This window comes from Geotrypetes seraphini, chromosome 8 (assembly GCF_902459505.1).
Source record: "Geotrypetes seraphini chromosome 8, aGeoSer1.1, whole genome shotgun sequence".
NCBI classification, from domain to species: Eukaryota; Metazoa; Chordata; class Amphibia; order Gymnophiona; family Dermophiidae; genus Geotrypetes; species Geotrypetes seraphini.
The window spans coordinates 20,468,059-20,494,747 of NC_047091.1; the positions used below are offsets into that span (position 1 = coordinate 20,468,059).

The 26,689-nt window shown below is 41.7% G+C and overlaps 1 protein-coding gene across 4 annotated transcripts in view; it reads right to left on the reverse strand.

Moving 5' to 3' along the window:
* The window catches only part of THRAP3 (thyroid hormone receptor associated protein 3), a 176,551-nt gene that overhangs the window by 77,690 nt on the left and 72,172 nt on the right, over window positions 1–26,689 (reverse strand). For 3 of the 4 annotated variants that reach the window (XM_033953669.1, XM_033953672.1, XM_033953674.1), the window contains exon 4: window positions 15,845–16,020. In XM_033953669.1, the coding sequence (XP_033809560.1) occupies window positions 15,845–15,981 (137 nt within the window). In that variant the 5' untranslated portion in view covers window positions 15,982–16,020. The remainder of the gene's footprint in view (window positions 1–15,844; window positions 16,021–26,689) is intronic. The other variant, XM_033953670.1, reaches the window with a different exon arrangement.

Below are 26,689 nucleotides of genomic sequence, written 5' to 3' on the forward strand. Positions count from 1 at the left end.
AAGACAAGGCAGAAAGGGACAACTCAGACATAGGAGAGGAAGACCGCACAACAAACAAGGGAAACAACACTGGAGCGGTTAAGGATACCGTGAAAGTAACAGTAAGGACAGCAAAGAGTAGAAAGTCCATAAAAGTAACTCGAAGAGAACTCAAATGTATGTATACGAATGCTAGAAGTCTAGGAAACAAAATGGGGGAACTAGAGACAATAGCAAGAAATGATAAGTTGGAAATCATTGGCATAACAGAAACATGGTGGAATGAAGAAAACAAATGGGACACAGTACTTCAGGGATACAAACTATATAGAAGAGATCGAGTAGGGCAGAAAGGTGGAGGTATTGCCCTATATGTGCAGGAAGGAATAGAATCTGTTGAAGTGGCTACGATGGAAGCGAAAGAGAAGCTAGAGTCCCTCTGGGTCAAGATTCCTGGACAAAACAGTGCAGCCACGAAAATTGGCCTTTTTTATCGTCCCCCGGGACAGGCGGATGAAACTGACTTAGAAATGATAGAGGAAATCAAACGAGAATGCAAGACGGGCAATGTAATAATATTGGGAGACTTCAATTTCCCGAGGATAGACTGGAAACTAGGAACCTCCAACTGCGGCAAGGAGGCCAAGTTCCTGGAGGCGCTAGGGGATTGCTTCCTGGAACAAATGGTGAAAGAGCCGACAAGAGGCAACGTCACCCTGGACTTGGTGCTAAATGGCCTCACGGGACCGACAAAAGAAGTAGAAGTTACGGTACCGCTGGGGACGAGCGATCACAATGTGATCATCTTTAAGCTTGACATCGGGAATAGAAAAAGTGCCAAAACCTTAACCAAAACCTTTAACTTTAAAAAGGGCAAATACGATCGCATGAGAGCCATGGTGAAACAACGACTCAAGAAAAAGGTGGATAAAATTGAAACAGTAGACCAGGCATGGTCCCTACTGAAAAGTACTATCACAGAAGCACAAAACCTACACATTCCGAGGATCTCCAAGGAAGGGAGAACAAAAGGTAAGGGAGAACCGGCATGGCTTACCAGACAGGTGAAGGAAGCCATAAAAGAAAAGAAGGACTCTTTCAAAAAATGGAAACACATCAAAACGACCGAAGCATGGAAAAAACATAAAGACGAACAGAAGAAATGTCACAAGGCGGTGAGGGATGCCAAAAAGGACTATGAAGAAAAAATAGCGCATGAGGCCAAGAACTTCAAGCCCTTCTTTAGATACGTGAAAGGGAAAAAACCCGCAAAAGAGGCGGTGGGACCCCTGGACGACCAGGGAAGAAAAGGGTACATTAAGGAAGATAAACAAATTGCGGACAAACTAAATTCCTTCTTTGCGTCTGTCTTTACGGAGGAGGATACTGCAAAAATACCAGAGGCAATGAAAGTGTTTAATGGAGTAATAGAAGACAGCCTCACCACAGTTGAAGTGGAGTTGGACCAGATATACTACCAGATCGACAAACTTAAAAGTGACAAATCCCCTGGACCGGATGGAATTCATCCGAGAGTCTTAAAAGAATTGAAGATTGAAATCGGAGAGTTATTGCAAAAACTCACCAATCTGACAATCAGAACTGGACAGATACCAGATGACTGGAAGATAGCGAATGTCACGCCAATTTTCAAGAAAGGATCGAGAGGAGAACCGGGCAACTACAGACCAGTGAGCCTTACGTCTGTCCCTGGAAAGATGGTTGAAGCACTGATCAAGGATAGCATAGTCCGGCACTTAGATACACACGACTTGCTGAAACCCAGTCAACATGGGTTCAGGAAAGGGAAATCATGTTTAACGAATTTGCTTCAATTTTTTGAGACCGTGAACAAGCAAATTGATAGTGGAATGCCGGTGGACATAATTTATTTGGACTTCCAGAAAGCATTCGACAAAGTTCCGCATGAAAGACTTCTCAGGAAACTACAAAGCCATGGAATAGAGGGAGATATACAAAGGTGGATAGGCAAATGGCTGGAAAACAGGAAGCAGAGAGTGGGCATAAATGGGAAGTTCTCAGACTGGGAGAAAGTGACTAGTGGTGTGCCCCAGGGCTCGGTACTTGGGCCGATTCTATTTAATATATATATCAATGACCTGGAAGGCGGAATATCCAGTGAGATCATTAAGTTTGCAGACGACACAAAGCTATGCCGGGAAATCAGATCGCAGGAAGATAGCGAGGAACTCCAGAGCGACTTGTATCAGCTAGAGAAATGGGCAGAGCAATGGCAGATGAAGTTCAAAGTGGAGAAATGCAAAGTAATGCATTTAGGTAGTAAGAATAAGGAACACGAGTATAGAATGTCAGGAGCAACTCTGGGTAAGAGCGAACAAGAAAAGGACCTGGGTGTACTGATAGATAGGACCCTGAAGCCGTCGGCACAATGTGCGGCAGCGGCAAAGAAAGCAAACAGAATGTTGGGCATGATAAAGAAAGGAATCACAAGTAGATCGGAGAAAGTCATAATGCCGCTTTATAGAGCAATGGTCAGACCACACTTGGAATACTGTGTACAACATTGGTCTCCCAACCTAAAGAAGGATATAAAACTGCTGGAGAGGGTGCAGAGACGAGCAACGAAACTAATAAGAGGTATGGAGAAATTGGAATATGAGGAACGACTCAAGAAACTAGGATTGTTCTCCCTTGAGAAGAGGAGGCTGCGAGGGGACATGATAGAGACGTTCAAAATACTGAAAGACATCGATAAAATAGAGCAGAAAAACAAATTATTTACATTGTCCAATGTGACACGGACAAGAGGACATGGTTTGAAGCTAAGGGGTGACAAGTCCAGGACAAATGTCAGGAAGTTCTGCTTTACGCAGCGAGTGGTGGACGCATGGAATGCTCTTCCACAGGAGGTTATTAAGGAATCCACTGTGCTAGGATTCAAAGGCAAATTAGATGCACATCTCCTTATGAGAGGCATAGAGGGATATGGGTGATTAGAACAATCAGGTGTATACCTGACTGGGCCTCCGCGTGTGCGGATCGCCGGACTCGATGGACCATGGGTCTGATCCGGAGATGGCAATTCTTATGTTCTTATGTTCTTACCTAAGCAAAAGCAGGTATAAAAATAAAGTACAGGAAAATGCCCTACTCAAGACTATAAAAAACCATGACATTTTTACTGTGAGTGATTACACAAGTGACTTATGTGTCTAATTATGCTGATGAACAAGGTGGAGCTTTAAACCTTTTCCAAAGCATAATTTTGTGATTTTTTTTTTAAGCTCTTAAAATCACTATGTTAAAATGTGACCTTTTCATACGTATTACATAGACCAATGTACGAGTATTTTCTGATTCTGTTGCTATTATGAATTATCAACAAGCTCTGTTATAGAAATCACCAATGACAGTGGCTAAGACTGGCAGTGAAAACAGGGCTGACGATTCAGAGCGGGCATTCGAGGATGAGTCACGTTTAGATCAGAATGATGGGGGCCAGAGAACATTAGGGTACCAGAGAATAGATTGCAAAGGACATAGGCTGTATAGAAAGAGGAATAACCAGCAGAAGAAGGGAGATGTTGATGCCCCTATAAAGGTCATTAGTGAAGCCACACTTGGGTATATTGTGTTCAGTTTGGAGGCCATATCTGGCGAAGGATATAAAAAGACTTGAAGCAGTCCAGAGGAAGATGATAAAAATGGTAAGGGGTTTGAACCAAAAGAAGTTCGAAAAGAATCTGGAAGAACATAAGAATTGCCGCTGCTGGGTCAGACCAGTGGTCCATCCTGCCCAGCAGTCCGCTCACGTGGTGACCCTCAAGTCAAAGACCGGTGCTCTAAATGAGTCCAGCCTCATCTGCATACATTCCAGTTTAGCAGGAACTTGTCCAACTTTGTCTTGAAACCCTGGAGGGTGTTTTCCCCTATAACAGACTCCGGAAGAGCGTTCCAGTTTTCCACCACTCCCTGGGTGAAGAAGAACTTCCTTACGTTTGTACGGAATCTATCCCCTTTCAACTTTAGAGAGTGCCTTCTCGTTCTCTCTACCTTGGAGAGGGTGAACAACCTGTCCTTATCTACTAAGACTATTCCCTTCAGTACCTTGAATGTTACTTACATGTATACTCTAGAGAAGAGGAGGGACAGGGGAATACTTAAAAGGTATTAATATTAAACCAAATCTTTTCCAGAGAAGGGAAAATGGTAAAAATAAAAGGACACAACTTGAAGTTACAGGAAGGAAGACTTAGAAGTAATGTTAGGAAATTATTTTTCATGAAGAGGGTGGTGGATGCCTAAAATGACCTTCCAAGGGAGGTGGTAGAGAGGAAAATGGTGATGGAATTCAAAAAAGCAAGAGATAAACACAAAGGATCTCCAATTAGAAAACAAATGGTATAAATTAAAGAACTAAGGCTGGTATTGGACAGACTTGTATGGTTTGTGTCCCATATATGGTGATTCGGTGTAGGATGGGCTAAGGAGGGCATCAGTAGGAACTCCACTAACTTGGAACATGAGGACTTTACAGACCAAACTTTACAGTAGATATCCTGCAAACAACGGGATGGTTGGATAGGCTGGAGTGAGCTTAGATGGCAACTTCAGCAGTTGGAACCTAGGACAATACCAGGTGGACTTTAGTCTATGTCCCAGAAATATCAAAGAAGAGACAAGTTAATTTAATCATGTATTTTTTTTTTAAATTCTTTATTCATTTTAAATCATAAACAAGTGTACAATAATATATCCATTAAATTTCAATGTAACACTTGAAAATCTTAATCATATCATCAAGAACAAAAGTATATATCCCCACCCCCCACCCTACTGAAATTAAAATTCATGAATCATTTTCAAACAGACAATAAGTGTACAGAAATACAATCATTATACTTTCAATACAACACTTGAACATCTTTCCAAATCATCTAAATAAAAATATTAATCCCCTCCCTCCCGCCCTACCTAAAGAAATAAAAACAAACTCTCAATGGAAAATATACCACCCCCCACTCCCCAATGCGTAAAATATAATCTCCCATAAAAAGTGATGTCTACTCATTACAATATTTTTCCATTGGCCCCCAGATCTTTATAAACTTATTGTAAGTCTCTTTCTGCGTAGCAAGAGCTCGTTCCATCTTATAAATATGGCATAATGAGTTCCACCAAAATATATAGCTAAGATTAGAGTGGTTTTTCCAATTATTGGTAATATGCTGAATGGCGACCCCTGACATGATTAACAAAAGTTTTATTATTACTCGACGAAATTTGACTTTTTTTCCTCATAGATATACCAAACAAAACAGTGTCATAGGATAACGCAACATGATTCTCTAGAAGACAGTTAACTTGAGTCCAAATTGAATTCCAAAATAACATAATATAGGGACAAAAAAAAATTAAATGATCCAATGTCTCTACTTCAAGATTACAATGCCAGCATCTATTAGATTTAGAGCAATCCAACTTTTGTAAACGAACTGGGGGTCCAAAACGCTCTATGCAATAAAAAGAACCAAGTTTGCCTCATAGATGCTGACACTGTACATCTCATTTTCCAAGACCAAATTCGTGGCCATTGAGATGCAGAAATTTGCTGCTTAATCTCAATGCTCCAAACATCTCTGAGACCATTTTTAGGTTTTTTATTTATATGACCAGATATGAATTTATACCACAATGCGGCTTGATGACCTAGGAAGTCTGCTTGAAAACATAGGAACTCTAGACTAAATTGATTATCAAGATTTTTCCATTCAGGGAACCCCCAAAATGAGAATAACTAATGGCCAGACTGGATAGACTGTTCAGATCTTTATCTGCCTTCATTTACTATGTTACTATGAAAATCTTCACTTTTTGGATCATGTTTCAATGTACTTTATTTTTCTATGCTTACAAGAAAGGTTTTTTTTTTCAAATGGAGAATGGTTTGTTACATTAGAAGGGTATTTCTCAAATGAAGCCATAAGAGATTTTTTTTAGCAACTGCCAGAGATGAAGAAGCCAACAACTGAACATTAAAAAAAAAAAAAGGATCAACGTGGCCACTAGTAAAAGTTGGCAGCCATGCTTCACATACATCTGGGAATTCAGCCTAGTCTTAAGCACAGAAACTTAACACTTTACTCTCAGCTGTTTCTCTTCAGGAAATTAACTCATTACTGTGCATGCTCTAAACCAGTGAAACATAGAAACATAGAAAATGACGGCAGAAAAGGGCCATAGCCCATCAAGTCTGCCCACTCCAACAACCCTCCCCCCAATCTACACTCTATCAATCGTCCCCAAGCTGCCCTCCTCTATGCTACCCTCGTAGGGATCCGACGTGGGCATCCCATTTATTCTTAAAATCTTGTATGCTGCTGGCTACGATCATCATCGTTCCAATGATCCACCACTCTTTCAGTGAAGAAGTACTTCCTGGTATCCCCATGAAATTTCCCCCCCCTGATTTTCAGCGGATGTCCCCTTGTGGACGAGGGTCCTTTTAGAAGGAAAACGTCGTCTTCCACCTCTATGCGACCAGTGATGCACTTAAATGTCTCTATCATATCTCCCCTCTCCCTACGTTCTTCGAGAGAGTATAGCCGCAACTTGTGCAGCCTGTTTTCATACGAGAAATCCTTGAGCCCCAGGATCATCCTGGTGGCCATTCGCTGAACTGATTCAACTCTCAGCACATCCTTACGGTAGTGCGGCCTCCAGAATTGCACACAATACTCCAGATGAGGTCTCACCATGCTTCTGTACAATGGCATAATGACCTCTGGCTTCCGGCTAACAAAGCTTCTACGGATACATCCCAGCATTTGTCTAGCCTTGGATGAAGCCTTCTCCACTTGATTGGCTGATTTCATGTCTCCACTAATGATCACCCCCAAATCCCGCTCTGCTGTAGTCCTGGACAAGGTTTCACCATTCAGTGTGTATGTCCTACACGGATTATTGTTACCAAGGTGCATGACCTTGCATTTTTTCGCATTGAAGCCCAGCTGCCAAGTCGTGGACCAATGTTCCAGTAAAAGCAGGTCTTGCTTCATGCTGTCGGACAAATCATTTTTACTTGCGGTGTCACTCACAGTGTTACATAATTTGGCATTGTCGGCGAATAATGCTATTTTACCTTGAAGCCCCTGAGTCATGTCTCCTATAAATATGTTGAAAAGGATCGGGCCCAAGACTGATCCCTGCGGCACTCCACCCTCGACGTTTTAGAGAGGGTACTGTTAACCAACACGCTCTGAAGTCTCCCACTTAGCCAGTCGCTGACCCATGCAGTTAGTGTTTCACCTAATCCCATTGATTTCATCTTGCTCAGTAATCTACGGTGGGGGACGCTGTCAAAAGCTTTACTGAAGTCCAAGTACACGACGTCTAGGGACTCTCCCAGGTCCAGCCTTCTAGTTGCCCAGTCAAAGAAGCTGATAAGATTGGATTGGCATGACCTACCCTTGGTGAAACCGTGTTGGTGGGGATTGCGTAGGTTCTCCTTGTCAAGGATCGTGTCTAGTTTGCGTTTGATTAGTGTTTCCATGAGCTTACTCACAATCGAAGTGAGACTCACCGGTCTGTAATTTGCAGCTTCTGCCTTGCAACCCTTTTTGTGCAGAGGAACGACGTTAGCTGAAGGACCCCCAGGGTTTTCAAGATAGCCCTAATGAATATGCATGGAGCAGATCTGCATTCCTGGCATCTCCTTATGCAAATCTCTGTCATGCATATTCATTAGGGCTATCTTGAAAACCCGACTGGCCTGGGGGTCCTCCAGGACAGGTTTGGGAACCACTGCTCTAAACCAACAGTTGCATTTCAGGGAAAACAGCTATCATAAACTGACATTGAACAGAAGGCTTATCTGATCGAAATATTTATCAACTGACAGTTCAACAAAAATATCACATTTACAGCACCTTGTTAAAGATACCTTTAGAAAATAGGCAATGCTGCTTAAAATTATCTATTAAAAACAGAGAACACTATGTCAAAACACCAGTCATTCTCAACCAATTGCACAGTGGTATTTTTTTCTTGTGACTGTCAGATATCAAGTAAAGAGAGAACCTGAAAAATGATAGTTTGAAAATGGCACTTAGATGGCAACTTTGGTCATGAAGAAAGGCCAGTGCCAGGCAGACTTGAATGGTCTGTGTCCTGCATATGGAAATCCAGTTTAGCTTGGGCTGGAGAGGGCTTCAACAGAACCCTCAGAAGCTGGAATGTGAGGACAGTGTTGGACAGACTTTTACAGTTTGTGTCTCACAAATGACAAGACTGATTTGGATAGACTCGAGTGGGTTTCAATGACAACTTCAGTAGCTAGAACCTAAGGACAGTGTCAGGCAGACTTCTACGATCTATGTCCCAGAAATTCCAAAGAACGATCATGCTCAAGTATTTTCTATCACGTTCATTGCTGGTTTCAGTGGCATATTAAGGGGGGGGTCTACACCAGGCGCAGTCTTCCTTGGGGAGCCAGCACCCCTTCTCCTCTCTGCCCCCCTACCACGTGCACCCACGTCAATCTATTGGACTTTCTGTATATGCTTATGCCGATGATATACAGCTGCTTCATCCATTAGATCCAGAAAATCCCAAATGAAATAAAAATGTATCAGCAAGAAAATTGAACAAATCAGTCAATGGTTCAGTGATAATATGCTGGTTTTGGGCATCCATAAGACCAAAACTATGCTCGTCCCATGGAAAAAAGGACTAACAATGACCTTCCCAATTTGTCTTAAAGATGTCCCACTACAAACAGTTACATCCATTAAAATTCTTGGTGTTGGGGGGTGGGGGAGTAGTCAAGATGGCGGCGCAAACCTGGCAGTCAGTGGTGGATGGCAGAGATGGAACTCTGTCTCCTCACGCTGTATACTATACTACTTACAACGAAATGTCGCATACCAAACGAAAAGGTAGTGTGAAGGCTACTAGTGCTGCCCAATTCAGGAAAAAAAAATTCGATTCAGCCTATTGAATCGATTTTTCGATTCGATTTTCCTGCCCAATTGGGTGGTTTTTTCCAAACATCCTGGTGGGTTTATTTTATAGCCTCTTCACCCCCTTTGTCCTCTCCTACCCACACTGGTGCTGTGGTGTAAACAAAATAAACAAAAAAGACTTTTACTCTCTCTGTTAAATCCTAGGCTCACGTTTGTGGTCCAACACCAGCTCTGGCAGGATACACATTTCAAATCTGACAATGTAATCACAAAACAGAAAATAAAATTATTTTTCCTACTTTTTGTTGTCTGGTCATTTTTAAAATCATGTTGGTCTGGTAGTCTTCTGATCAGGCTTTCCTTCTTTCTTCTTTCTCCGTGCACACCATCCATCTTCCATCTCTGTCCTCCCCTTCTGTTTCCCTTTCCTCCCCCAGAGGTCTGGCATCTTTCCTTTTTTTCATCTCCATCCCCTCGCAGCTGCAGCGATGGACCCCACCATCCACAGATCCACCATCTCTCCTTTTCTCAACTACCCTTTCATCCAGCATCTCTCTTCTGTGTCCCTGTCCCTATTCTCCTCTCCAGTAGTGTCTCCCTTGTGTCCCTGTTCCTATGCTCGCTCCATGCCCAGCATCTTATCTCTCCCCATATCCAGCTTCTTCTTTCTATCTTCCTTACCTCCTGTATCCCCTTCCCCAGGTACAGGCTTTCTCTTACTATCTCTCCTGCCAAACTTTGGAGCAGTATCTGTCCCTCTTGTACCCTTCCCCTTGTGGTCTTGCATTTCTTCTCCCTCTCTCCTTTAGTCCAGCACCTCTCCTTTGCTTTCTTCCCCCTCTTTTTGGTTTGGTTTCTCTTGTCACTTCACCCCAGGTCTGGCATCTCTCTTCCTCCTTTCTCCTCCTCCCTCTCTGCACAGGCCTGCTTCCCCACCGTAAAAGAACTCTTCCTCCTCCTCCCTCTGCACATGCCTGCCTCCCTGCCGTAAAGGCCTGCTTCCCGCTGCGAGTTAAGCCCGTTGGAAAGCAAGCTCCAGCGAGTTAAGCTGTGTTCCCGAGGGGAGATGACTCATCTATGCTGGGGCAGGAGATCGCTCTCTCTCGTCTCCACCGGTTGTCCCGCCTCTTTGTCCGGCCGACGCAGCTGCCCTGGAAGTGAGGGAAGCCAAAGATGCACCCGACCTTTCCATAGAGGAAGGATCCTAGGCAGATGAGCTTCTGCCAATGCGGACCAGCTTAGGGGCTTCTTCCCCCGCGACGGAGGACACTATCAATTATTCTCAAGATGCTCCAGAAATTAGATGTGGCTACAATGAAAACGGCAGAGGAGGTAAAGTCTCTTGGAGCAAAGCTAGATACTATTACAAAAACTTTCAAACAAACAAATCTTGAAACCAGAAATTCTATTGACAAACTTCAAACTGAGGTACAATCATTGCAAGAATATAAAGGTCTTGCAATAAAGGATAGTACATTGTTACAACGTAAAATAGAAAATATTGAAAATTTTAACAGACATCTTAATGTTAGAATTTTGAACTTTCCTAGGACTCCTGGGATTTCCCCATATGATCTCTTCAAAAAATACTTGGTAGAGATATTGAAATATTCTCCTGAGTTTATACCTCCTTTAAACAAAATTTATTATCTACCTACTGTGATAAAAAATTCCCAGGAGATGCAGGAAGGGAAAAATACGCAACCTCAGCTTGACTTGAAAGAAATATCTGCGATACTAGAAGAATCTATCACTGAGTCAACTTTAAGGACAACATTACTGATATCATTTGTCTTTCAACAAGACCTGGACTTATTTATGAAGTTATACTTTAAATTTTAAAAAAATTTGTTTTATGGTAAAAGGATATGGGCATATTTAGATGTGACTAAAATTACCCAGGAGAGAAGGAAACAGTTTTTGACCTTAAGACAAGAGGTTATATCTCTGGAAGCAACTTTTCTTCTAGCTTACCCTTGTAAGTGTATAGTGAAATATGCTCAAAATAAATAAGTATTTTTCCTGCCAGATCAGTTAAAATCTTTTCTGGATCTGAAAAAGATAGTTTGATGGAGTCGACACCAGTGTAAGATTTATTTAGCAAACTTTCTATTTATCTATATTCTTTTTTATGTTAATGAAAGATACTTATATTTTTTTTATGTTAATGAAAGATACTTCTCATTATTCTGGCTTTGTGGTATTGGGATCTAAGGAAGCGATTTTAATAACCTTAGTCATTAAAATCTTTGATTTGATGTTATATTTTAACTTTATTCAGCTGTATTTCTTTAACAAGAAGTTTATTTTCTTGTAATGTTTTTGAAAAATGATAAAATTAAAAAAAAAAAAAAATTCTTGGTGTTATCATAGACCAGAAGCTAACTTATGGATGGCCATAATAATTGATAATTGTTATTTATTAGTATATGGGTGGGAGGGGTGGGCTTCTTATATAATTATTTATTTGGAATATTACAAATAAGAATGTCAAGTGATTAATTAAGATATTTATGAATGATTGTTGTACACTTGTTATTTTTGAAAATGAATAAAGATTTTTTTTTTTTTTTTTTTAAAGAAGCTAACTTATGATCAGATCAGTGCTGTTATTAAAAATAGCTTTTACAGACTACTCATGATTCAATCATTGGCAAATTTCCTGGATCCAACCTCTTTAAATATTCTAATACACTCTCTTGTTACTTCAAAACTGGACTACTGTAACTCACTTTATAAGGGTATCACGCAGAAAGAATTAAGACAACTCCAAATAATTCAAAATACAGCAATAAAAATTATTATGAAATCTAGGAAATTTGACCACTTCATTCCCCTCTTGAAGAACGCACACTGGTTTCCTGTATCATACAGGATTATGTACAAGATGTACTAACCTTCAAAATATAATTCTCTAAAGCAGTGTTCTTCAACCTTTTTACACCCGTGGACCGGCAGAAATAAAAGAATTATTTTGTGGACCGGCAAACTAATAGGACTAAAATTTAAAAACCCCTTTTACGCTCCATTTCTGTGAGCTCGGTCCCCACAAACCATCTGATCCCATCTGCACAAGCCGCAATTATGATTTTATATTGAATGTATTTTATTAAAGTATAAAAAGAAACAATATTCTGAACAATTGTGATTTTATAAATACAAATATACAGAACATGGACCAACAAAACTCCTGTCTCCCCTCCCCTTCACATATATCCCCTCTATCAAGAAAACTGAACAAGCCAAGTTCATAGAAATATCATGCTAACAGAATACTGCAGTCCCCAGTTATGTCTCTAGCAGGATATATATTTCAAATCTGATATATTCTAATCACAAAATAGAAATAAAATTATTTGTTTCTACCTTTTGTTGTCTCTGGTTTCTGCTTTCATCTTCTTTTCACTCTCTTCCTTCCAGCGTCTGCCCTCTCTGTCTCTTCAATCCAGCATCTGCCCCTTCCATCTACTGTCTGACCTCTCCCCCTTCCATATGGTATTTGTCTTCTTTCTATGCCCCTCTCCCCTTTCCATCCAGCCTTTGCCCCTCTCTCCTTTTTACACGATTCACTCCAGCTTCACTGCTCTCTTCATTTTTATCTCTCCTACACCAGATCTAGCATCTTTGTCCCTCTCAATTTCTCTGCTGACCATCCCTTCCCATCTCATTCCTATCTCTCCCCTTCCCCTCCTCTAATCTCCCTGCAAGCTGTTTCGTTCCTTTTTTCTTCTCCCTGCCCTTCTCCCCCTATCCAGCAGCATCTCTCCTTCTCCCTCCCTCCAGGTCCAGTAGCAGCTGTCCCTTTTTCCCCCTTACCCAGCAGCTTCCCAGACTCCTTTCCATCCTCCCCTCCCAGCAACATCTCTCCTTCTCCCTCCCTCCAGGTCCAGTAGCAGCTGTCCCTTTTTCCCCCTTACCCAGCAGCTTCCCAGACTCCTTTCCATCCTCCCCTCCCAGCAACATCTCTCCTTCTCCCTCTCCAGGTCCAGTAGCAGCTATCCCTTTTTCCCCCTTACCCAGCAACTTCCCAGACTCCTTTCCCTCCTCCCCTCCCAGCAACATCTCTCCTTCTCCCTCTCCAGGTCCAGTAGCAGCTGTCCCTTTTTCCCCCTTACCCAGCAGCTTCCCAGACTCCTTTCCCTCCTCCCCTCCCAGCAGCATCTCTCCTTCTCCCTCTCCAGGTCCAGTAGCAGCTGTCCTTTTTTTTTTTTTTTTCACCATGCCAGCAGCTTTCTCCCCTCCCAGCAACTCTCCTTACTTGCCAGCGCTGCGATTCAGTAAGGCAGCCTCGGGTCCTTTGTTGGGTCGCACCGCCTCTGAGGAAAGCGGAAGTTGTATCATCAGAGGCGGCCCAACTCAGCAAAAGCTCCAAGGCTTCCTTCCTGAATCGCTGCACTTGTAAGGAGAGCTGCTGGGAGGGAAGAAAGCACAGTCGGAGGCTCCCCATTATATCTCTGGCCCTGCGCTCCTCGATCTTGCCGGTCCTGTGCGGACCGGCAGGAAATTGAAGAAGTTAATCTCGCTGGTCTTGCGCAGACCGGCAGGAATTTTCTGCGGACCGACACCGGTCCGCGGACCGGCGGTTGAAGAACTGTGCTCTAAAGCACCTCTTTTTTAGATACACTTCTTATATCTTATGCCCTTTCACGAACGCTAAGATCAACTGAGCAACACCTATTATCCGTTTCTTCATTGAGCGTTATTAACACACGGTCCTCTAATATCTTCTCCGTCACAGCCCCACAACTCTGGAATTCCCTACCAGCTTACCTGAGAAAGGAAACATCCTTAGATAGATTTAAAGGAAGCCTAAAAAGTTTCTTATTTAAAGACGTTTTTGAAGTATAGGATCTCTGCATCTTATCTCGTCCCAATCTCTCGGCCGATCTTAATCAAGATTCTTTTCTTGCCCCTTATAAGGACATCGCCCTAGTGTTTTCACCTTCCATGTTTTTCCGTCCTGTAACTATTGTCATTCTTTCCCCTCCTTATCTTGATCTGAGTATTTGTCCAAGTCGTGTTCAAATATGCTGTATGTATTATCCCCAATTTTAAGGCATTGTAGATCGCTTAGAAATATGATAAGCGATCAAATCAAATTTTTAATTAACTTGAAATACAGAAGTGATCAATAGAAGTGATGGAAGAACAACCAGGTTTTCATCAAGGGCTTTAGTGTGAAAAAGACCCAACACAACCGGATTTCAGCAAAAATGCCTGCATTAGGAATCACAATTTTTTATTTATTATTTTTACAATGTGTCACTGAAACATCATTAACATAGCATACAGGCTTAATATCGTAATATCACTGCTATGGAAGTAATCTCATAATAGTGATATTACAATTTTAAGCAAACAGGGACAATGACCAAGAGTCTCCTGGATGACAAATGCAACAAACAAAAATGTGAACATATTTAACATTTAAAACAATCCTCCAAAAATTTAGAGTGTGGTAGTAAGTACTTGATTGTGAAGGAGTGTAACCTGCGTGAAGAGGTGGGTGCAGCTCTTGCCACAGTTTTGACAGTCTGGATGAACTGTGAGAATCTATCTGCTGTCATTTACTATGTTACTATGTAAATTCATCCCCAAATTTAAAAAAATAAATGATTTTTCTGTACTATTCACATAAAAATACAACAGTCATAAGCCCTAATGGGTCACATTGACCCAGTATCATTTTTTTTTTAGGGAAGATAGAACCATTTAAAATAAAGGTAGATTCATTCCTAGAAGTTAATGGCATTCTAAGTGTTCAGATTTAATGTAATTTTAATTGAGAGCAACATACCAAAAGATCTGTATCAATTTAAATTTTTTGTGTTCTAAAAGAATTAATGTATTTTCAAGTTGTGAAATATAAGTGATCCATGTTCTATAAACAATTGTCTGGAGGTAGATGATTTGAAGAGGGTTAAACTCAATGGGCTAATATTTGTAGAACCAAACTCAATTCAGCATGTTGATCTAAAAGATTTTTATATTTTAATTTAGGTCTGATTTTTTTTTTCTATACTTGACCTACATAGACCACTTGGTTTTGATGTTTTGAGTTTTCTCTTCACCTATCAGGATTCCATGAGCAAACATACTATTTTCCTAATGGCATAATGGCTTCACTAAAACTTGAGTCAAAACAGTAAATGCAAAATTGGTAACGATCAGAAAACAAATGATCATATGCTCCTAATGAAAAGTAGAAGAATTTCAATTACTACAGACATCCACCTAAGCAAAGACTGAATGCTGGGACACAAACTAACAACAAGGCCAATATAGCCATGTGCTTCAAAAATGATAGAAAAGAGCCTTTATTAAAATATATGCAATAGGAGGGCATTATTCAGAGATACTGGTAGAACACAAATTACTATTTTTGATACAATCCATTCGCCAACACAGTAAACATATAAACATTTCAGGAATGACACATTATGTAATTTTCCAATTCAGAAAATGAAACTAAACCAAAAACCTGCCCGATTACTATTTAGCTGAAGAACTATAATATTAAATTTATCTCTACAGTTTTTAAGTGCTGACATACCTAAGGCATTGAAATGATCATATGTGATTCTTTTGCCAATATAAAAGAAATCAGTGAATGTGGGGACATAGTCTCCATGTCTGCATCTGAAGCAGTTCTAAACTACTAGAAGACACCTTGCAGTACACCAGACACATTAAGAGAAATCTTTTTGGCCTGAAGTGTGTCTATTTTTGTTCACGAGAATTCTTACAGGTCCTGTCACTAGAAGATTAATGCAAGCATAAGTGAACACTAATTCCTTATTCTATAGCTGCAACACATACATTTGGGCAAATTTGTTCATATTAAAAAAGTGTTTCTAAGGGGATAACAAAATAATAAATTGAATAAACATTGAAGACTAACTGAACAGAAGAGCATTTACCTGTGCTTGCGTTTCTTCGGGTGTGAAAGAGACCTGGAGCGTGATCGTGACTTGGAAAATGAACGAGAACGAGATCTGGATACCGATCTGGATCGGGATGAGCGGGATCCCGACTTTGACTTGTTTGTTTTTGACATTTTGAAAGAAGCTGATTTCTTGTTCAACCAGAGAACCTGCTGAAGGACAGGAGAACATCACCTTTCCATTTCAAAGCACATGAAAATATCAACATACTTTGAGATATTTTAGAAATACTGAATGTCCCTTTTTTTTTCCTAAAGGAGAATAAAGAATGGAGATCAATATTATACAAAGTGGACTCTATGCTATTAAATGAATCTTGTGCCGCTTTGATTTTCATCCCCAGCCTTAAGATATGCTGAAGAAGGCACACAAGCAACAGAGAGGATGCAATGAAAAGTTATCCCAAAAGCTTAGTCCTTTAACACAGAGGTCATGTCCTGCCAGCTGTATGTACTGCTGGCCTCTGAAATGCCTGCAGACAACATACAAGCTGTATTATTGTGAATGTAACCCATGCAGTTGCTATAATCAGATCCGAATGGCACATTAGTCATTTGGAGAGTCCAGCTGCTGCCAAAATAATTTAGAAGCCCTTTTAAGTAACTATACCAGTGATTCTAAAGCTGATGAGTGACACAGTACACTATGTCGCTGTCGAATGAATTAAGGGGACCACTACCCTGCTTTTACCCTTTCTGTTGTGTGCTAGTGAAATGTAGAGAGGTAGCTAATAACTAAATTTTTACCAGTAAAATAAAGGACCTGTTTATTACACTGAGCTAAGCAGTTAATGCATGAATTAGTACACACTGTTAACACACTAGTGAGCTAAGAGTTACCACATTGCATAGTCTGTTATGGGGTGGGAGATGGGTATGTTTATGGGTATAGACTAGTACTGCCTGATTTCAGATTCGAATCGATGTACCGATTCACTTCGGGCGAATCGATTTGTTAAAAAAAAAAAAAAAAAAATTTGGCCTTGCCAATTCGGTGGGGTCAATCAGAAAGTGCATGAGGCTATGCCAGTCGTCTTCAATGCAAGACTCGCACACCTATACAGAGCTCTATTCCATCCCTATTCCACCCCCTTGCGGGATCCGGTACTTACTATCCCTGCTAGCTCTTCAACAGGGAAAATGCTTGAGTACCTGATTATAAAAAAAACCCGCTTAGATAACCTTGATAGGCGGTATATAAAATCTTAATAAACTTGAAACAGCACTGCACAGCGTTCACCATTGGGGCTGCAAGCAGCGTTACAAACACGCTGCCTTCGCAAGCCCTGGAAGCTTTTCCTCTGTTACAGCTTCTGGCCATGGAGAAGGCTGCCTTTCGAGTGTTAGGGCGGGATTTGGTTTCCTGGCACAGTTTACGCGCTCTGGAAGTCGGAATTTGTGTGCAGAGCGAGAAGTAGATTCAGGTAGGGCGGAACGGTGGTTAATGGAGAGATCAGTGTTCCACCAACTGTTATAGGCATTGTGTTTGCTTCCCAGGCATTGTGTTTGCTTCACTCGTGCTGCCCGCGCGACCCCAAGAGTGAAGTGCAGCAACCAAGTAGAGGATCCCGCGGGGGATGGGAGAATAGAGTTCTGGATGTGTGAGATGGGCCCAGATGAGTGGGACAGGCTGGAGGGAGAGAGATTGACCTGTGAGAACCTAGTCAGAGAAACTGCTGGAGTTTGGTTGGGGGAAGAGGAAATGTTAAAAGAGATAGCAAGAGAAACTAGTGAGAACAGGACGAGAACGAAGACCAGAGTACTGGGTAAAAATCTGAATCGCGGGCTTCCTTGAAAATGATGAACAATCTAACTGGGCGAGAGATGGTGAACTATGGGATTTAGGGAAGGAAGGAACAGAAAGGGAGAGAAGTTGGATACAAGGGATGGTGTGAAGAGGGGGTGGGGGATAGAAATACTGGATAGGAGGGTAGTTGGGAAAAGAAAGGGAGAGCTGGTGGACCCTGGGGTTGTGGGGAAGGAGGGAGAGATGCTGGATGAAAGGGTAGTTGAGAAAAGGAGAGATGGTGGATTTGGGGATGATGGGGTCTATCGCTGCAGCTGCAGGGATGGAGATAAAAAAAGGAAAGATGCCAGACCTTTGGGGGAGGGAAGGGGAGGACAGAGATGGATAGTTAGCACGGATTGAAGGAAACCACAAATGGGCAGGAGACCCTGGCAAGTGAGCTATCAGAAGACAACCAGAGCAACATGGGACCAACATGATTTCAATAATGACACTACAAAAGGTAGAAAAAAATAATTTTATTTTCTGTTTTGTGATTGCAATATGTCAGATTTGAAATGTGTATCCTGCCAAAGCAGGTGTTAGACCGCAAACGTGAGCTAGGATTTAACAGAGAGGAAAAGTCTTTTTTGTTTATTTTGTTTACACCACAGCGCCAGTGGGGTAGGAAGGACAAAGGGGGTGAAGAGGCTATAAAATAAACCCACCAGGATATTAAAAAAAAAAAAAAAAATCCAATTGGACAGGAAAACCAAATCGAAAAATCGATTCAATAGGCTGAATCGAATTTAAATTTTTTTTACCTCAATCGGGCAGCACTAGTATAGATTGTGCATTCCAGATAGCACACTGTACTCTGCCATGCCCTCCCAGTCAGTGTGGATGCACTTACCGTCTCCTAAAATGGAGGCAGTAAGTGCATCACATTAGATGTGAATGAATAAAATGAATGTGCAGTAAAGAACATAAGAATTGCCATACCGGGACAGACTGAAGGTTCATCAAGCCCACCATCCTGTCTCCAACAGTGACCAACCCAGGTCCCAAGTACTTAAACAGATTTGATGCTACTTATCCTAGGAATAAGTAGTGGATTTCCCCAAACCATCTCAATAATGTTTTATGGACTTTTTTTTAGGAAATCTTCCAAACCTTTTTGTACCCTGCTAACTGATTTCACCACATTCTTTGACATCAAATTGCAGAGTTTAATTACATGTTGTATGAAGAAATATTTTCTCCAGTCTTGTTTTAAATCTACTACTTAGTAGCATGCCCCCTAGTCCTAGTATTTTTAGAAAGAGTAAACAGGTGATTCACATCTACTCTTTCCACTCCACTCAATATTTTATAGACTTCTACCCTGACTCATTTCTTCTCCAAGCTGAAGAACTTTTCTATATGGTAACTGCATGAGAATATGCTAATAACACTCCTAACAGTCAGCACATAAGCTTTGCACCTACCACACATTCATTTTTTTACCTTTAACATGCAGTAAGCGAGAAACTTCACCTCACTTAGTAAACGGGACCCTAAGTTGGTAATCAAATTCGGTGTGTCCAAAAAATATCTAAAATTTTTACATCTCAGACTCTGTGGATTCCTACACTTCCTACACCTAGGAAAGCTGCTGTTCTGGGGCTCTGGAAGAGATTTTCTCCCAGCAGACAGACCCTCCGTCTCCTCAGCCCTAGAGACCCAAGGGAGGCTAAGCCTAAAGCACCCGCCCCCCCCCTTCATGTGCTCTACAGCAAACAACACAAGGATGCTCTTCCAGTATCCATCTAGAGCAAACTTGGCATGAATTAGGGGTAAAAGCAGACTCCATCTCTGTCAGTCTTGAAGCAAAACAAGGTGTTTTGAAGGTTCTGGAGAACTTTGAAAAGAAAAAAGAAGAAAAAAAATTGGAAATCCATGATGGCCACTGCAACAGTGTTTTGGCAAAAAAAAAATAAAATAAAATAAAACAGCTCAAAAATAGCTTAACTGAAAACAAAAACTGAAAAAAATAGGATTTTAGAGGTGGGAGACCCCAAAGGAAGTAGCAGAAACCTTAAGAACTAGTCTCTTTTCATACCCCCCCCCCCACGATTTTTCTCATAGGCTGTAACAGCCTTACTCACTATGCACTGAGCTGCAGCCTGCCTCAGCTCTTTTTTAATAAATCTTTATTCATTTTCAATCTTACATCAAGTGTACAAACATCAAATCAATACAATTAAACATATCATTTGACAATCTTTCTACTTTATCTTATAATACATAAAATTACCACCCTCCCATCATTCCCTCTATTATTTTCCCAATATGAAAACTAATATATAAAACCTCCCCCTTCCTATCATTAGACGGTGTATATTTCATTAGAAAATGGTATCTACTCATTACAATAAGAAGTTAATGGCTCCCAAATTTTATTAAAATTATTATAATTCCCTTGTTGTAAAAGTAGCTGGATCTGGGAAAATAAATCACGGCCTCAATGGAACTGTTCCTCTAACAATGAAATCCTTGGGCTGTCAGCTGGACCGATGTTTAACTTAAGAACATAAGGACATAAGCAGTGCCTCTGCTGGGTCAGACCAAAGGTCCATCATGCCCAGTAGTCCACTCACGTGGCAGCCCATCAGGTCCAGGACCTGTATAGTAATCCTCTATCAATACCCTTCTATCCTTTTTTCATTCAGGAAATCATCTAATCCCCTCTTGAACCCCAATACCGTACTCTGTCCTATCATACCCCTCTGGAAGCACATTCCAGTTGTCCACCACCCTTTGAGTGAAGAAGAACTTCCTAGCACTGGTTCTGAATCTGTCCCCTCTTAATTTTTCCGAACCTCAAGGACCCGCAGATGCAAAATAGGGGGGAGGCAAAATGCAGCTGGTACGCTGAAGAGCCCCACTGAGCCCCCTGTGGATGCCTAAGAGCCTGCACTCAAGCCCCTGTGAACTAGTAGGCAAGCAAAGCTTCTAGTTTGAATCCTAAGTTCCACAGAAGTCTCTGCAGGCTGGCCAAATGTACCACAGAGGGATTGGACTGTTAGCTGTCAATCTTGTCTGCTTCTCCTCCAATTGAGGCAGAGCTTTCCCCCTGATGAGCAGCCAAAAACACCAACAAAAATAAATAAATACACAGAGCAGATCGTGCAGAAGGAAAAACTGAAGGGGGCAGCAGAGCCCTCAGTAGAAGGAGGAGGAGTTGAAAACCTAGAGTAGATTCCTTCTGAATAGCCCGTGAGCATGGGGAGAATACCCTACTGTCCAGAATGACATGCCTATTGCATTAGAATATAATTTATTAGCATTGATTGATAATTTATGTTAACTTTTATTTGTTATTACAGATGCTATGTAATTTGTTACTGTTGGTAGAACTGGACCATGTCATAAATCACTTTGATCTGGTTTTATCACCCAGATACTATATCAAAATCTTTAAAATAAATCAATCAACCCAAGCCAACAAGATTTGCTGCCACTTATATTATGCTAATTAATTTTTTGCCAAACAGTTGCTACTCTTTCCAAAAATAGTAGGACTAGGGGCATGCAATGAAGCTACTAAGCGGTAGATTTAAATCAAACCAGAGAAAATATTTCTTCACTCAATGTGTAATCAAACTTGGAAATTCATTGCCAGAAAATGTAGTGAAAGCGGTTAGCTTAGCAGAGTTTAAAAAAAGGGTTGGATAACTTCCTAAAAGAGCCCCATAAGCCACTATTTATTTATTAAAAATTTTATATATCGCATACAACTATGTGGTTTCCATATCACATATATAAAATCTTGTTTCCCTAAGATTATCACATATAACAGATATGTCTAAACAACATTATGGACTTGGGGACATCTACTGCTTATTTCTAGGATCAGCAGTATAATATTTGTTTTACTCTTTGGGATCTTGTCTGATACTTGTGACCTGGGTTGGCCACTAGTGGAAACAGGATATTGGGCTTGATGCACCTTTGGTCTTTGCCAGTATGTCAACCTTTATGTTCTTATGTACCGTGCTTTTTATAAATGGCTCCTTTTTTCTTTATATGGGGAAGCAGACTGAGGACGAAACAGACGCACCACAGGAGGAGGATGAGCGGAACGAGATTCAGAGACTGGCAGCCCATGAGGAGATCGGCAGGAGCACCAAACCACGAGGAAAACCAACAGAGAAGACTGAGGACGTCACAGACACACAACAGGAGGAGGATGACCGAGATGAAGCTTGGGGGCTGGCGAACCACGAGGAGGACTGCAGGAGACCCAAAACACGAAGAAAACCAAAAGAGAGGGCAAAAACCTGGGTCTTAAACTGCCTATACACAAATGCTAGGAGCCTAAGAGCCAAAATGGGTGAACTGGAAATCATTGCCAGCAAAAAGGACCTGGACATAATTGGAGTTACAGAAACGTGGTGGATTGAGGACAATCAGTGGGATGTGGCCATACCAGGGTACAAACTATACAGGAGAGACAGGACACATAAAAAGGGTGGAGGAATAGCGCTGTACATAAAAGACTCCATACCCTCAGCCAGGATGGAAACAACAGTACGGGCGGATGGCTTGGAATGTACAGGGAGGAACTGGGGCAGACATTAAATCGGGTCTGTACTACCGCCCACCTGGACAACCGGAAGAAATCGACCAGTACATAGAGGCTGAACTGAGGCAGGTATGCAGAAGCGGAAATGTGGTGGTGATGGAGGACTTCAACTATCCTGGGATAGACTGGAGTATTGGACACTAAAACTGCGCAAGGGAGACCAAATTCCTAGAGGTCACGAGGGACTGTTTCATGGAGCAACTGGTCACGGAACCAACACGGGGCGATGCCACTCTTGACCTAATCTTCAACGGACTAGGGGGGCAAGCAAAGGAGGTGGCGGTATTAGCCCCGCTAGGTAACAGCGATCACAACACGATCCAGTGCAGGCTAGAAATTGGATCATCAAAGGGGAAAAGAACCACAACGACGGCACTCAACTTCAAAAAAGGAAATTATGATGCCATGAGGGAAATGGTGGGAAAGAAACTCAAAGGCAACATAGGAAAGATGGAATCTGTAGAAAAAGCCTGGACCTTACTCAAGGGGTCTGTGCACGAAGCACAAAACCTGTACATCCCCAAGTTCAGGAAAGGGTGCAAAAAAAATAGAACAAAAAACCCAGTGTGGATAACAAATGCAGTGAAGAAGGCGATAAGCGACAAAAAAGCATCATTCAGAAAATGGAAAAAAGACCAATCAGAGGAGAACCAAAAAGTGCACAAAGAACACCAGAAGGAGTGTTACCGACTGGTCAGAAAAGCAAAAAGGGAATACGAAGAGAGACTGGCAGAGGAAGCAACAAACTTCAAGTCTTTCTTCAGATACGTCAAGGGGAAGCAACCGGCAAGAGAAGAAGTGGGACCATTGGATAATGGAGATAGAAAGGGAGTAGTAAAAGAAGAGAAAGAGATAGCTGACAAGTTAAATGAGTTCTTCACGTCAGTCTTCACGAGGGAGAATACAACCAACATTCCGGAACCCGAGGAAATCGTAATAGGAGACCAAAATGATAAGCTGGTCAATTTAAAGGTAAGCCAAGAGGATGTACTCAAGCAGATAGACTATAAAGCGACAAATCGCCAGGTCCGGACGGCATTCACCCAAGGGTACTCAAGGAACTAAAAAACGAAATAGCGGAGCCACTCCGACAAATATGCAACCTATCCCTAAAAACCGGAGAGATCCCGGAGGACTGGAAAATAGCAAATGTCACGCCCATCTTCAAGAAGGGCTCAAGGGGTGACCCAGGAAACTACAGGCCGGTGAGCCTGACCTCAGTCCCGGGAAAGATGATGGAGGCACTGATTAAGGACAGCATCTGTGAATATATCGAAAACAATGTGCAGCTAAAACCGAGTCAGCATGGCTTCTGCAAGGGTAGGGTTTGCCTCACAAACTTATTGTACTTCTTTGAGGGGGTGAACAGCCAGGTGGATAAAGGGGAATCTATAGATATCATTTACCTCGACTTCCAAAAAGCCTTTGACAAGGTACCACACGAGAGACTGCTCAAAAAGATATGGAACCACGGGGTGCAAGGGGAGGTCCACCGATGGATCAAAAACTGGCTGGCAAACAGGAAACAGAGGGTTGGCGTAAAGGGCCACTACTCGGACTGGAAAGGGGTCACGAGCGGAGTTCCACAGGGGTCGGTGCTGGACCGCTCCTGTTCAATATCTACATAAACGACCTAGAAGCGGGAACCAAGTGTGAGGTCATAAAATTTGCAGATGACACCAAACTATACAGCAGAGCTCAAACGAGGGAAGACTGCGAAGATCTCCAAAAGGATCTAACGCAGCTGGAAAAGTGGGCCGAAAAATGGCAAATGAGCTTCAACGTAGGGAAATGCAAGGTCATGCACGTGGGGAAAAAGAACCCGATGCTCACTTACAAAATGGGGGGAACACCACTAGGGGTCAGTAACCTGGAGAGAGACCTGGGAGTGATGGTAGACGCAACACTGAAGGCATTGGCGCAGTGCGCCACGGCCTCAAGGAAAGCTAACAGAATGTTGGGTGTCATTAAGAAGGGTATCACGACCAGGACGAGGGAAGTCATCATGCCGCTGTATCGTGCAATGGTGCGGCCGCATCTGGAGTACTGTGTCCAGTACTGGTCGCCGCACCTCAAGAAGGACATGGCGGTACTAGAGGGAGTACAGAGAAGAGCGACTAAACTGATAAAGGGAATGGAAAATCTCCCATATACCGACAGATTAAAGCAGCTAGGACTTTTCTCCTTGGAAAAGCGGAGACATGATAGAAACCTTCAAGATCCTGAAAGACATAGAAAAAGTAGACAGGGACAGATTTTTCAAATTAAGGGGCACCACAAGTACAAGGGGGCACTCGGAGAAACTGAAAGGGGACAGGTTTAGAACAAACGCTAGGAAGTTCTTCTTCACTCAGAGGATGGTGGATACATGGAACGCGCTTCCAGAGGCTGTGGTAGACAGGAACACATTAAATGATTTCAAAGAAGGTTTGGATAGATTCCTAGAAGAAAAAGGGATTGAAGGATATAGATAGATATAGACCACTGCTCAGGCAATGGACTTGATGGGTCACCGCGGGAGCGGACCGCTGAGCAGGATGGACCTCTGGTCTGCCTCAGCGGAGGCAACTTCTTATGTTCTTATATTGATTTTCCAGTTTTATATAACTAGAGTAAAAAACCTCATCAAAATATTCAGAAGTCCTACTAGTTAAAATAAAAGAAGGTAATGGTCTTCTGTTCCAGCTTCACATCAGTAATTATGACAAGCAGATAATCAAGGGACAAGCTAAAACAAACTTTAAAAACCATTCTGGTTCTTTAAGAGGTAGCCTATTTATCAGGTTTGGTTCTTTTTGTCTTGATCTACTGATCAAAACTTCATAAACCTGGAATTCTTCAAATGTAGTGCAGAACCCTTAAAAGGCAATTCCAGGTGGCCCAATGGGCTCTTCTCTCCCTATTTATTCACAAAGTTTCTTTCACAGAAACAAAAGAGATTTGCAGTTCCCTAGATCAACAAACAAAGCTGAAACCTTTCATTAGTCTTCCCAATCCATAAAAGATGATTTTTCAGTTTTTCTCTTTTCGAGCAATATTTCACTGATAATGAATTATGAAGACATTCTGCAGCAAAGGTTTGATTTCTAAATTACTGCTAATGCTGTTGTGTATGAAGCATTAAATACACAACATTGCCTAAGAGTTCACTGCCCTCCAAGGCTGCTACTAGTCAATCCTCGTTTAAACTGGACTTTGCTCTTTTGTTAAATGTTGAAAATAGCCAGTGACCTTAAATAAAACTGATATGAGACAAAGCTAAAACCACAATAATTGGCAGGTATGAAGTTGTATGTGTTAGGCACCACAATGCAAATTCGTGTTCATCAACAATAACTTCTTGCATATTACAAGAAACCACAAAATGGAGTTCAGACAGCTGAATTACATGACCTGTCAAAGTGAGCTCAGCTGCAGTTAATATAGAATGTCTTCTTAATAGCTTATGCTTGCATGAAACCTTAGATGTGAAGACCAAACAGAAAGAGGTAGGCCTGACGGTTGCCAAAGACATTCTGTAAGGAAACGAGACCTTAATTTAAATCATGGACGGTCTGCTTCCACCTTATTATAGGCCGACCTACCCTAACTCTTTTTTTTTAACCAAGGTCAAATCAGTTTGACAACCTCCAGTCTCCCCATATGGTGGATGAGAAGACAAGTCCTCAACTGAGTTAAAGTTAGTTACAGAGTGTGCCCCAATTTATCCATAAACACAAGAGCCACGTTCACTTAAATCCTGGATTTTAATTCTCATCTTAATGCATTTTGTAATTTGCTGTTCAATTTTCTTCCGTTTGGTTAAAAGCTTTACAAAAATCCAGAATACTAAGCTAAAATTAAGAACCAAATGAAAACATCCTAGGGATGTCAGAATTAGTGGCCCACCCTAAGCTAAACTGTTCTAAACTCACTTTCACAGTCAGCTTTCTGGTCAGTCTTGGAACCAAATTCTCTTTCATCTTGTCTTCTAGCCCTGACTTTTTTTTATTATTATTACTTTGTCTTCTTTTAAGTATGTGTGAATAAATATATGGACAGGTGTTTTAGTGGGGAGAGGAGAAATATTAGCTTTTCACATTTCATACAAGGCGAAAATACTAGCTCTTGACTACCATTTCAGGCTAATAATCTAAGCATACATTAAAATACTACCATAGATTCTCACGCTATCTGAAGTGGTCCATCGTGCTCAGCAGTCCGCTCACACGGCGGCCCTCTGGTCAAAGACCAGTGCCCTAACTGAGACTAGCCCTACCTGTGTACGTTCCAGTTCAGCAGGAACTTGTCTAACTTTATCTTGAATCCCTGGAGGGTGTTTTCCCCTATGACAAGTCTCCGGAAGAGCGCTCCAGTTTTCTACCACTCTCTGGGTGAAGAAGAACTTCCTTAAGTTTGTACAGAATCTATCCCCTTTCAATTTTAGAGTCTCCTCTTGTTCTCCCTACCTTGGAGAGGGTGAACAACCT